The sequence below is a fragment of the Triticum dicoccoides genome, chromosome 2B (genome assembly GCF_002162155.2).
Source record: "Triticum dicoccoides isolate Atlit2015 ecotype Zavitan chromosome 2B, WEW_v2.0, whole genome shotgun sequence".
Classification (NCBI taxonomy): Eukaryota; Viridiplantae; Streptophyta; class Magnoliopsida; order Poales; family Poaceae; genus Triticum; species Triticum dicoccoides.
The window spans coordinates 245,043,265-245,056,084 of NC_041383.1; the positions used below are offsets into that span (position 1 = coordinate 245,043,265).

A 12,820-nucleotide genomic window follows, 5' to 3' on the forward strand; every position below is an offset into this window, starting at 1 on the left:
TCACATCGAGGAAACATGGTTATCTCGAGAGAAAAAAACCATCGAGGAAACATGGGAGTTGCGGACAGGCGTTAATTTCGCACGGTCGCAGAATAACTACTTCATCGTCACACTGTTCTTTGAGGTAGGGTACAAACTTTTTTCAAGCGGAAGGTCTCGGATCTTCCATGGAAATGCCTTGTCGGTGATGCCCTTTGAGGAGTACAGATCTTTGCGTGGAAAGTTGCTCGGAATGCACTCGCTACACAGACATGAAGATCACTGCCAGTCTGCGGCGTTGAGGCGGAGAACACCTTCCCGGCTTCCCTTTATGCGTTGGCGAGGTGCGCGTAAGGGCATCTCCAGCCGCGCCTTCAGGAAGGCTTCTTCAGGCGTTTTTTTCGCGCCGGCGCCAAAAAAACGGCCCAATCGCGTCCCAGGAGTCCGATTTTCGCCGGCTTGGGCCGAAAATAGCGCCGGCGGACCCAGCCCGAACCCGGCGCGCTGGGGGGCGCCGGGCGAACTGTTTTGGCGTGAAAAAGCCGCGGGCCCGCCGCGTCAGCGACACGGCTCTCTTCTCGTTTCCCGCGGCGAATCAATGCCAAAGCTGTCGCGCGCTGCCGCGCCGGTCAGCCTGCACCATTGATGTCTCACGGGCGACGCAGAGAAGACCGGACGACGCGCGTTCCTCGCCCTCCCTCGCCCGCCACGCGTACACACGGTGGCACATGCGGGTGCCCGGGGCGTGGAGGATCAGCGCGGGCGGCGTGCCGGTGCCCCCGGTACCCACCGGCACGGCGCGGCGTGCGGAGATCGCACGCATCCGCTCGAACCTACCGCGTGCGGCGAGGGAGGGGCCACGGTACGTCCCCGACAGCCCGCTCTGGGACCCTTACTTCCGCCGCCGTCACGCCCAGCAGCTCGAGGCCACCAACGGCGTCGTGCCCTCCGGCAGGCTCAACGCCGCTGGCCGGCATCGGTGGTGGGGCGTGCCCGGGCGCACGTTGGAGGCCGTCCTCGAGTACATCGAGGGCGGCAACACGCCGCGCCTCGAGTACCCCGCTCCCCCTTCCTTCTCACGCCGTCGGGGAAGCTCCTGGACCCCGAGGCGCATGGAGACCGGGGGGTCCTCCTCCTCGTCCAGCGGCTCGCCCTGCCTCCGCCCTGTCAAGCCGGAGCCCCAGGGCACGCCGGTCAGCGCGCGCACCCGCAGCTCCGGCGTCCGCATCGGCGCCAACGCCTCTCCACCCACCGGCCGCTTTGTCCTCGTCGAGCCCAAGCCGGAGCCCGGCTTCCCCGCGGAGTACGAGGAGATAGCCCGGCGCGGCTTCTCCGACGAGGACGCCATGCGGTGGGCGCAGGACGACTACCTCCGCGACGAGATGGTCCGGCAGCGCCGGGCCCTGGAGGAGATCGCCGCCCGCAAGTGTGGGCGCGAGGATGAGCACGGCGTCGTGGTCCTCGACAGCGACGACGACGGCGACGACGACGCCCCCGGACCGTCCAACCCGCCGCGCCAACCGGGAGAGGGATGCAGCAGGGACGGCGGAGGCGTAGGCGGGGGTCGCGACGACGACGACGACGATGACGACGACGGCTGGAGATGCCCTAAGCCACAGCTTGTGGTCCACGATGCGACGAGCGTGGGACTTCCGATGAGAGTGTAATCATCAAAAGTGGTCCCAAGTCCCAACCGGCTCCTGTCGCTGCTAGCTGCTACTATACCTGAGGGCATCTCCAGCCGTTCGGCCCCCCCAGGGCGCCTAAATAGAGCGGCCTGGGGGCGTGCCGGCGCTAGTTCGGCCCCTGGGGGCGACCTAGCTCCCAGTCACGCCCCACGCGCCGGCCCCAGGATGCGGGAAATTTAAACTTGGTCGTTCCCGCTCTCAAAAGACGCCGCAAATCCGGCGATCGGACGTAGTCTGGCGTTACAAAAAACAGAGCGCCGCCGCCGCAAGTTCGCGTGCGCAACGATTCACTCGGCGGGGTCGGCTCCAGGCGTTGGCGGAGTCGGCGTGCGCGGGCTCGTTGGTGTCGGAGCTGCTTCGGTGCTGGGCTGCGTCGGCGCTGCTTCGGTGCTGCTGGGCGGCGATGTAGAGGCGTCGTTCGGGCTTGGCGTCCGTGTGGTCGTGGGCGTCGTCGGCGTCGTCGGCGTTGCCGTCGGCAGCTCGTTCGGGATGAGGCCGCGCTGCACCAGGTACCACGCCTCTGGAGCATGTCCGCCCCGCCCATCAGAAAAGCCATGTCGGTGTTCCTCTTCTTCGCGGCGACGTTCGTCCGGAGCAGGTCAAGCTTGATGGCGTTGTTCTTCATTAGCGACGACCACCGCGCCTCATGTTGGGGATATACATAACAGGTAGGCCCACGAAGGGTCGAAATATCATGAAGCATGGGGCCCACACAACATGTGGGTCCAGGTCAATTTCATACAGACACACTATCCACTCGGATGACGGCTCACCACTCGACCGTACGACTCACTCGGATATACGAAGACCAGCAGGCAGCAAGGCAGTCAGCATCTTTCTAATAGTGAGGGCTTAATAGCGGGCTGGCATTATGGCATTCATACCCCACTTTGTAACATAGGAGGTGAGGGGGTGGCGCACTCTATATAAGCCACCCCCCACCACTAGACAAGGGGGCTTCTTCTTCCACCTCTCTCTCTTTTCACCATTAGTCTCAGGACTTAGCTCAGGCATGGGGATCCGTTCCTCTCTCTCACACACATATTGTAATCTCCGGATATATACTCAGATAAAACAAAGCCTCTCCGGAGCACGAGACGTAGGGTTGTTATCTCCACCGTGAGAGGCCCGAACTCGCTAAAACCACCGTGTCACCCATATGCATCTCGATAGATCATGCTCCGTTCTCCTACCCCTCTCTTACTGTCAGACTTAGAATCACGACACCTCGGTCTTCTCTTCACGTAGGACGGCCCAGGCCTGGGCGTCGGCGAGGCAATGCTCGATGGACTCCTGCACTTGCGTGGTTACCGCGTCGGCGCTTTTCCCCTTCTTTGCCAATTTGTGGCCGTCCGGCCGCCCCTCTGACGCTCCCGGAGTCGTCGCGTCCGGCTTGTATGTCTCCTTGGCCTTGTCGAGGGCACGTCGTACTTCCACCCACTTCTCGCACTTGTCAATGCGCTTGTAGACGTGGAGGTGCTTGAAGTCGGCGTCTTGGTTGTTGCCCCGATACATGGCGAACATATGCAGCAGCTGCGCAGAGGGATGAACAGTTGGCGGGCGGCGGACGTAGGGGACGAAGATATGCGGGCGAACGGCGCGTGTACCTGATCCTCAACGCTGGCGCCGCTCTCCGGGCGAGCCGCGACCTCCTCGACGATTCCATGCCATTTGTTGCACGCCAACTGGATACGCCCCCAATGGTTCGCCATCGCCTTGGAGCCGCGCTGCATGTAGACGCCTTTGAAGTAGGGGTCGACGAGCTTCCGCTCGTCGAACTCGGCCTTGATGCGGTCCCAGTACGTCTCCAAGCTCTGGTTCGCGCCGGTGGTCGGGTCGAGGCAGACGACTTTCCATGCTTCGGCGAGGCATTCCTCCTCCTTGGACGTCCACTTGATGCGCGGTTCGCCTGACCTAGCCGCCCGCTTCTTCTTCTTCTGGCGCCCCTTCGTCGGAACAGGAGCCGGCTCCTCCTCCTCCTCCTCCTCCTCGTCCTCCTCTCCTCCTCGGGTTCCTGCGCGTTGTCGACGTAGACGTAGCCGAGCTCGGCCTCCATGTCGCCGCTGAGGTCCACTACCTCGTCCTGGGTGGCGAACCCGGGAGACGCGGCAGCCGCGGTCGATCCTGTCGCGATGATGTCGTCCATGTCGGCTCCCGTGTCGTCGGCGTCGCCGAGGTGCGAGAAGGGTAGCAGTCCACGGTAGAGATGGGGCGTCGATGTGGACGCGTAGGCGGCGGGCGGCGAGTAGTTGTATGGAGGGTACTGCACGCCGACGAAGGCGGGCGAGGGCGTGCGCGTAGCGGGGTGACCATGAGGCAAGGTCACGTTTGGGTTAAACCCATCGTGCGCGTCGCCGTCGGCGTAGCCGGGCGACGATGAACCCCATGAAGATCCGGCTCCTTGCTGTCCCCAGGGCGCGTACTGGGCGTGGCTGACGACGGGTGGATTCATCCCCGCCTGGTCGACCGATGAGGAAGACGCCGCCGCGCGCGCCGCGTTGTCGCGGGCCTTCTTGGCTATGGCCCTATTTCGCCTGTCGGCGGTGACTGCTTCGCGCCGCTGAACTTCCACCCTCCACTCGGCGTTCGACAGACCTGGTGGCTTCGATGGCGGCGCCCTCGGCTTCCTCTGCTTCAGCTGGGCCACGGCGCCAGTCACGGTTGCCGCCGCGCGTGGCATGGCGTACTTCTTCGGCGGCATGGCGTACTTCTTCGCGGCGAGCGGGAGGGGGTTTGGCGGGAGAAAGGGAGAGAATGGCGGGAGGAAGGCGAGCGAGCGGGAAAAATGCGAAGGAAAAGCGTCAAGAAACGGCGGGAAAAGGCCCTTGGGTCGCCTCCAGGGCGGGCCCACGCGCCTTTTTCGCTTGTGCCGGCTCCCCAAACGCCCCCCGGGGCGCCGGTTCGGCCTGGATCCGCCGGCACCAGTTTTGGCCCGAGCCGGCGAAAAACGGGCTTCTAGGGGCGCGACTGGGGCCTTTTTTTGACGTCGGCGCGGCAAAATCGTCTGGGGAGGGCCTGTTGGGGACGCGGCTGGAGATGCCCTGAGGTGCAGCGAACTACGGTGTTGATCATCTGGCGCATTTGGCACACGCGCAATACCATCACACATGACCAGCCAAGAGAATGAAGCAAAGCTCAATGTAGATGAATCGTTTGTTCAGGAGACACGAGAGGCGGGTGCCGGCATGGCACTGCATGGCCTCACGATCTAAACGGCGACGTTTAAGCCCATTTGTCGGTCTAACAGTTTAAGAAAGTCAATTTTCTCACATAATTGAACTAGTAAGCTAACTAAACAGGCCTTGCAGCACCGTTTATCGCGCCATTTAGAGCAACTCCAATGCGCCGATACATTTTGTTTGCGCACGTCCGTTTGTGTCATGGTGGACAGAAAAATCGGGCCAATGCGACAACCCAAACAGATGTATGTTCGTTTTTCGTCTGTCTGCCGACCCATTCGCGACCCTTTTTAGCCTGATTTGCGTCGGCGCAGACACAAGACGAAGACGCGTGCCTCGCGGCAACTACTCCTTTTGGCCCGCTGGTCGGTGGCAAAGCATCCACCATTCCCTTCAATTTCCCAAAAATCCTCCCGCCCTCGCGCTCCCGGCCGCTCTCCACGGACGACGCCCTCGAATGCCGCTGCCGGCCTCGCCTCTGCCCCCTAAGGCAAAGGCAAGCCCCGCGCCCCTCGCAAGACCGTTGCGTCGCCCAAGATGAAGCCGACGCTGAAGGAGTGGGGCCATGCAATCGGCCAAGAGGAAGGGCCAGAGGCACGCGGCGGACGCAAGGGACGAAGCAGTCGCCGTCACCGCCGCCCTCGCAAGCCAAGATGCTAGAGATCAAGGCCGTCAATGCCAAGACCAAGTCGAAAGAAGTGGCTCTCGCTAGCATAATGATGGGGGTGAAGATCATGAAGGTGGACCTCAACACCGTGTCGCCGAGGAAGAGGCCATGGTTCGAGAAGATGCAGGCCGACATGCTCAAGTTCGACGACGAGTGATCCATGGCGGCATGCGCCATCCTTTTTTGTATGCCGACAAGTGTGCTGGTATGACCATGGCCGAGATGACGTGGTCGAACTCCCTACCTTTTTTTCGTGCCGTCATCTGTGTCGGCCGCTGGCAGGCGGCAGCAAAAACTGTGTGATGGTCTTTTTAAAGGCTGGCATGATGCCGGCATGAACTTTGAGTGACGGCAAGGCCGCAGACAATGATCTATGGCCGTAAGCCTTTTAAATTTGTAGGTGGACATGAAATGAATATCTTGCATTGGACGCACAGCCAATCCAAACAAAAAACAGGGCGGGCGCCAGGCGGCCAATCCAAACAGATGAAAAGCGGACAAAATCTCCATTTGAGTCGGCGCATTGGAGTTTTTACATCCATAGCGTGACCACACTGGAAAGGCCATATGTGCTGCGCTTTGCGGCCTATTTTCAATTGCGCCGATCCGCTGAAGCACCTTGGGAGACGTTTGATGGCAGTAGAAATGGAGATCGTCTTCATTAGCGAACTATTTGCTGGCTGCAGAGCGAAACTGATGAACGAACGACGCTCAAAAAAAAATAATTGATGAACGAACGATCCACATTGGCCTGCAGTGCTCTAGATGGTGCCTTGTTTTGCTTGACATTCTGTTGCCATAAGAAAGAAAGAATATGCTCTATATCAAATCAACGGCTTTCTTCCCCACACCAAATCAAGGATTTTTTGTTGGTGCCAGGAGCCATCAACACACCAATTTTAACCTTCTGATTCCGAAGGATTTGCTTAGTGGTGCAATCCAAAGAATAAAGATTCAAATTTGTTGCTATGATGGCATTATAATTTAGGGACAATTGCATTTTTGCCCCTAGTTGGAACCTACCCACGAGTTTTGCCCTTGCTTTTCGACTCTGCTCAGTTTTGTCCTTAGATTTTCCTCTGAGGTCGCTCGAATGCCCTTTGACTGTTTGATCAATACTTTAAAAATTCATAACAAATTGGTATGAACTCAAAAAAATGCAAATAAGATATCAAAATGTTCAGATAAATATTACCTTTATGTGTATGTCATTGCATTTAAGACAAAAGTATCATTTAAACAGCCTAAGGTTATTAATATTATTAGCATTACTATAAATAAAAAGGTATAAAAATAATTTTTTTCAGGAACAAAAATTACATGCAAGTATAGGTGATGTTTTCTGAACATTCTGATATCTTATTTGCATTTTTCTGAGTTCATATCAACTTGTGATGAACGCTCAAACAACTTTGACCATTATTTAGAAACATCATATAAAGTTGATATGAACTCGAAAAAAATGCAAATAAGATATTAGGATGTTCATAAAACATCACCTGCATTTGCATATAATTTTTATTCTTGAAAAAGTTATTGTTTATACATTTGTATTTTTAATAATTTTAATAACATTAATAACCTTAGGTTGTTTAAACGGTACTTTTGTCCTAAATGCAAATGACATACACATAAAGATAATGTTTATCTGAACATTTTGATATCTTATTTGCATTTTACTAAGCTCATATCAATTTGTTATAAATTTTCAAAGTATTGGTTAAACGGCATTCGGGAGACCTCGGAGCAAAATCTAAGGGCAAAATTGAGCAGAGTTGAAAAGTAAGGGCAAAACCCGTGGATAGGTTCTAACTAGGGGCAAAAATGCATTTGTCCCTATAATTTACCTTCCAACTTTGCGACGATTGATATCAAAGAATGTGATGAAAAACCCCATCGTTCCTACTGTACTAACCGATACCTTTCGTCATCACACGTCATCTCTTAAGCGTTGTAAAGAAGCAGGTAGTAGCAATCTTTAGAGGCAAAGCAGGTTTTCTTGAAACACATAGATTTAGTTGATCTACAGGTGGAAATATACTAGTACACAAAATTATGCTAACCACTGAAACTTTAATCATACAAAGACTTGGCAGACTGAATCCTTGACTTCTTGCTTTTTGCTTTCAGGACCTTCTCCTCGGATTTCTCAGTTTTTGAGATGGCCCTCGCAACTGCTTTCATTTTCCTCATATTTTTGGTCCTTTTAGTTTGCACGCCCTTTTTTATTTTCCTGGTTAAAGAGACGAGTGATCAGGTAAAAAAAGAGATTCGTCATTATGCATATGCCAGGAATATGTGTCCTGGTCTCCTGGAAGAAACAGGACACATTCCAAGGGAAACAGGTAAGACATGACAGAAAGAAAGCACAAGCGCATATTTGGGTGCCAATATCTATGGAACTCTTCAGATCAAAAAAAATATATACATCTATGAAACTCTTACTAATTCACTTTCAGGAGCATATCAGAGAACTTTAACCGGAAGCAGCTAGGAGAATAAAGAATACCATAGAAACATAATTTCGTCCACTTGTTAGTGCACTCCACACAACTTTAATAGGAAGCCCTAATCATGGTCTGACAATGAGCAAAAGAGTCTGACAATTTAAATATCTGATCTTAGCTTTAAATATCTGACGGATGAGGAAGATATAACACCAGTGACATATTTACTTTTATGTATTCCAGTAGAACAGCTATCCTAGAAAACGTTATGGACAATCTACAGTGCAGTGTGACCTCTGATTAGTTAAAAATAAATATTTACCGATTCTACTAGTCTTCCTGTTATGCTTGTATATTTGTTCATTAATAGCTAATGCCAAAAGATAAAGCAAAACAGCAGCTTAACGGATACTCTTCATCCTCAGGATCTATGGTGAAAAGCTAGGGAATGAATATAAGATTAACTAGCCTTGGGTTGATAAAGGTCATCAATACTTGCATAATTCCCAAATACAAATTATATTTTCGGAATTAATGAGAAGGTGACAGGATGCTGTGGAATGAAGGGTGTCAAACTTTACAAATTTCAGTAACTGATCTAAGGGATTAATGCAAAATGTGGCCAGGGCTAGGAGGCAAGTTCCAATAACTCTCTATGGTCAGTGTCAGCGCCTATTATTGTTGCACTACTTTAACCTATAGTGACTTTTTTTTCCCACAACAGCTTTTCCCATGGAAAGAAAGTTCGGTGCAGTTCGCATTACGCCCTTCATTTTTATATACAAGCCCACTTTGTTTTTCGTGTCAAACTTTGACTTATGGTTAAGAAAATATAGGTTGTATGTCATAAAAATATATTATCGAGAAGTTCTTTCAAATGCACTTTTTATGGTATATAACTTACATTTTGTTGGTAAAATAAATGGTCAAAGTTAAAGACATATAAAAATATGAAGTGGCCTTGTATTAGTAGAGGGAGGGAGTACTTGAACAACACAAAAGATAGTACGTTTGCAATTTGGTCATGACAACTACAGCAACCAGATGAGGGAGGCAAAAGCAATGGATGACACGCATTATACCAGGTATTTTGTAAGCAAAAAAGGCTCAATTTCAAGTAAGGTAGAATATAATTTTCAGACCAACCATCCTAGTTAGCCAAAGCAACAACATTAGTTGAGTGCATAGTAGATAAAAAATCGAGACCTAGGTGTTGAAACATTTGAAACTATCCATCGCTAACTCGATTACACATACAAATGGGAGATAATGCTCGACAATGTCTTCAAAGTAGCACAGGTTATACATTATTCTAATCAATCGTGCCCTCGATGCTGCGGTCCCGAACAAAATCAATGATGAAGCAGAGTGATGGTGCAGGCTTTCAACTATTGGTAGCACGCAGCGCTGCGAGGAGTAGCTAGGGTGTTCGCCTTACTTATTTATGCTGCTGTACCATTGCTCGAGCTATGGTCTAGTGTGGACCTTTTGATCTCGGCACTAGTGGCCCAACTCCTGTAAATAAGGTACAAACGCTTGCTTGCACATGCTTTATAAAAAAAAGTGTACCCTCATGCATAAACACGAATCATCCAATAAATTTCATGCAGAGTTGAGAGTTCTTCATAATGGTAATGTCAAACTAATCAGTATGTGTTCGGCTCATCCCACATGTTACTAATGTTACTCAAATTCCCCAATTTAAATTGCTCAAGTCAGTGAACTCAGAAAGATTGGCCTCGGCCCTGAGGCATCCATACCAGCTACGAGTAATAAACAGAGAGAGTGATAAGACGTAATCGGTGTAATCCTTTTGCTCACCTGTTGATCGAACTGAGGGCAGCCGATGAAGAGGACGCCTGCTTCCCCTCGGACGTATCCATCGCTGCGAAAGGGGAAAAACACCAAATCAGGGTCAAGGGAAGTGGAAACCCAACAAATCGATGAAGAAAGACAGAGGCTCAAAACTACGTTGTGGGGCTTCCGCTGCGGTGGATGCAGCGGGCGCGCCCTCGGAGGTGTCCATGGCGGCGGTGCCGGCGCCATTCTTGGCCTTGTTCTTGTTGCGGCCCTTGGCCATGGCTGCGCGCGAGCCCTTCTCCTCGTCCTAGGGTTTCCCCGGGCGCTTTGGTCGGCTCGGTTGTGTCTCTCCGCCGCCGTTTCGGCAGGGGGGAAGTTGTATCTTGCGATTGCGATGAAAGAAAGCGGGCCTAGTGAGGCCTGGTAGCTAGGCCCATCAGTTTTGGAAGGACGGCTAGCAAACCTCATGGGCCCATGACGTCTCTCTCAACTGGACCCAAATTACCTAAAAAGCTGAGCCCAAACATTTCCCGCAAAAAAAGAAAACTGAGCCCAAATGTCTATATTTCCCAAATCTGGCCCAGATAATAATTTCCCCGTGCCTCCACTTCGCAGGTCCCATAAAAAAAAACTTCGCAGGTGTCGAGTCAGGATTCAGGAGTCGGGACCCGGTGATGGATCAGGAAGCGGAAGATGATACTGTAACAGTTAAGTGCCTGTAGCAAACCCATGACTAGATGTTCCGTTGATAGAGTACTGTATAGTACTAGTACTTTGCTGTAGCAGTTCATCTCACACGTTGCTGTCTTAATCGATTGATTGATCAGGCGAGGAAAAAAGGCACGGTATTGTGCCCCTCTCCGTTTTTGCCGTGACAGGCATGTAAACTAGCAGTAGTCCTCAACGAGTTAATACTAGCAGCAAGCAGCAACTGGATATTTTTCCCTGCCACAAGTACACATCAAAGGTTACACGAATCGACCGGAAACATCTTGAACGAGCGATTTACTACTGGTCCTACTCCTACGACGTCCCTTTTCTGCGATGATCCGCGGGCTAGGGCCATGCACTGCACCGAAGAAAGAGAACGACGGCTCAAACCCCAGGCTCCAAACGCCTGGGGCCAAACATGCTGGCCACGCTGCCGCCACGTCGTCGGCTGAACCCGCGTCACAGCAAACCAAAAGAAACGGTTTCCTTCCGGCAAAAAGGAAAGGAAAAAAGAAACGGTTTCCTGACCTGAATTTTTCAGCGGTCCAAAGGACGGCACTACTATGTAGCAGCATCCCTGCGTGCATCGCCGGGAAGAGGAAAACCTGACCACGTAAACGAAGGCGAGCCACATCCCGATCGGCCCTTCGCCACCACCAGCGGCTGCCTCGACGGGAACGGCAGGCGAGGACACGGCGCAGACACTTGGAGCCATCCAGTTCGCGCAATCTTTCAGATAACACTACTTTTTTCCCCGGCCGTTCAGGCAACAGCCATAACTGCTACTCTGCTCTTCCACTACTACCGGCCCACGACGACCAGCAGCAGCAGTATAGGCTAGCGGAGAGAGTATCTGGAGATGGAAGGCGTCGCTTTCGCTTGTGAACCGGCGATGGGCGAGCTGACCAACCAGGCCTGCAGGTGAACGAGAGAGAAGGAGAACACGCAACGTGGTGGGCTTGCCACGCACGCGGCCACTGAGCGCGACAAACGTAAACGGCAAACCACGCAAAGCGATCGATCGATCGATCATCCGCGTTTTGGATGGAGCGCAGACTCGGATCCCTCCAACTGGCAACGGACGATAAAGCCCTCGGAGAAGCGGCAGGGGCCAGGGGCGTGTGTGGACGTGTGGTGAGGATGTTTTCTGTCGTTTTCATCTGTCTGATTGGATCATCTTGCTTACGCGACCAACAGATAGATAGATGATCGGGAGTATGTGCTGGATGGTATGCTGCATGTAGGGCTGCAAGCTAGCTGCTGAGTGGGTGAGTGAGTGAGGGGGGGTGCGTGCATTGCCATGCTGTGGCCGACACCGGGCGTGTCGACTGTGATCGGTGACCCGTAGGTAGGGAACGGGTTTTGGGCGTTTAGCGGTTGGAGTCTGTTGAAGACGACATGCCCCCTGATTATGGGCTTATCTGATGGGATTTATGGACAACTCAGATCTATTGTTCGACCTTCGATGCACACGACTTTCCTCTAATTCGTTCTTTCGGCAAGACTCTAAGAGCAACTCCAATGGGGCGACCCATTTCATCCGTCTATGTCCGTTTAGGTCCACGCGGACAAAAATAACGGCCCAACACGGAGACTCATTTTTTTTTGTCCGCTTTGTGTCTGCGTGGACCCATTTCCGGCCCAAATTTAAGACGGATTTGGGTCCGAGGAGGACAAAAAACGGACGTTTTCTACCAACTCCTCGTCCGCGCGCGTCCGCTGCACGCCTCGTCTGGCCCACCTGCCATACACCTACCTTTTTATTTTTTATTTATCTCTTCGCTGCACACCTCGCCTTTGCCACCCCTTGTAGCAGCCGCGCCATCGCCAATCCCTGCTCCGGCGAGACTCCGCAGGCGCCGCCGCCACTCAAGCTCGTGGCCAAGGCCGCAGACGCCGCCGCCCAAGGAGCTGGAGCTCCCGCTGCACAACGAACAACTCCGACGAGGCGGACGTGTCGGCGTCGGCCTCGCCAACCCCCGCGCCCAGCCGCTGCGCGCCCGCGGAGCCGCTCAACGCGCTCCTGCACGACGTGTTGCTCGTCGGATGCACAACCGCATGCTAGCTCGCCGGTGGTCGCGTGCGTGCGTCCGCCCAGCGCGTGCATGCTAGCTGCCGCTAGTATGTGCATTCTGGTGCTGCTCGTCGGATGCATAACCGTGCATGCTAGATGCTACTATGCTAGCCACCCGGTGCTCCCGCCGCTCGCACCGCTCGCCATGGCCGCACTCGCCGCACTCGCATCGTTCACCTAGCCGCGCCATGCTCACCGCGCCCAGCCACCATGGTCGCCGTGGTAGCTCGCGCGCCCCGCAGCCTCGCGACGCTCGCGTGCCCGGCCCGACCTCG

At 53.4% G+C, this 12,820-nt stretch overlaps 1 protein-coding gene across 1 annotated transcript; it reads right to left on the reverse strand.

The window, feature by feature from the left end:
• Positions 1-7,471: 7,471 nt before the first annotated feature.
• On the reverse strand, positions 7,472-10,174 carry LOC119363325. Its single transcript, XM_037628666.1, has 3 exons — positions 9,932-10,174; positions 9,782-9,845; positions 7,472-7,746 (listed from the first exon to the last, which is right to left on the reverse strand). The coding sequence occupies exons 1-3, from the start codon at positions 10,038-10,040 to the stop codon at positions 7,587-7,589; spliced, it is 333 nt and encodes a 110-aa protein (XP_037484563.1). The 5' UTR covers positions 10,041-10,174; the 3' UTR covers positions 7,472-7,586.
• Positions 10,175-12,820: the final 2,646 nt, after the last annotated feature.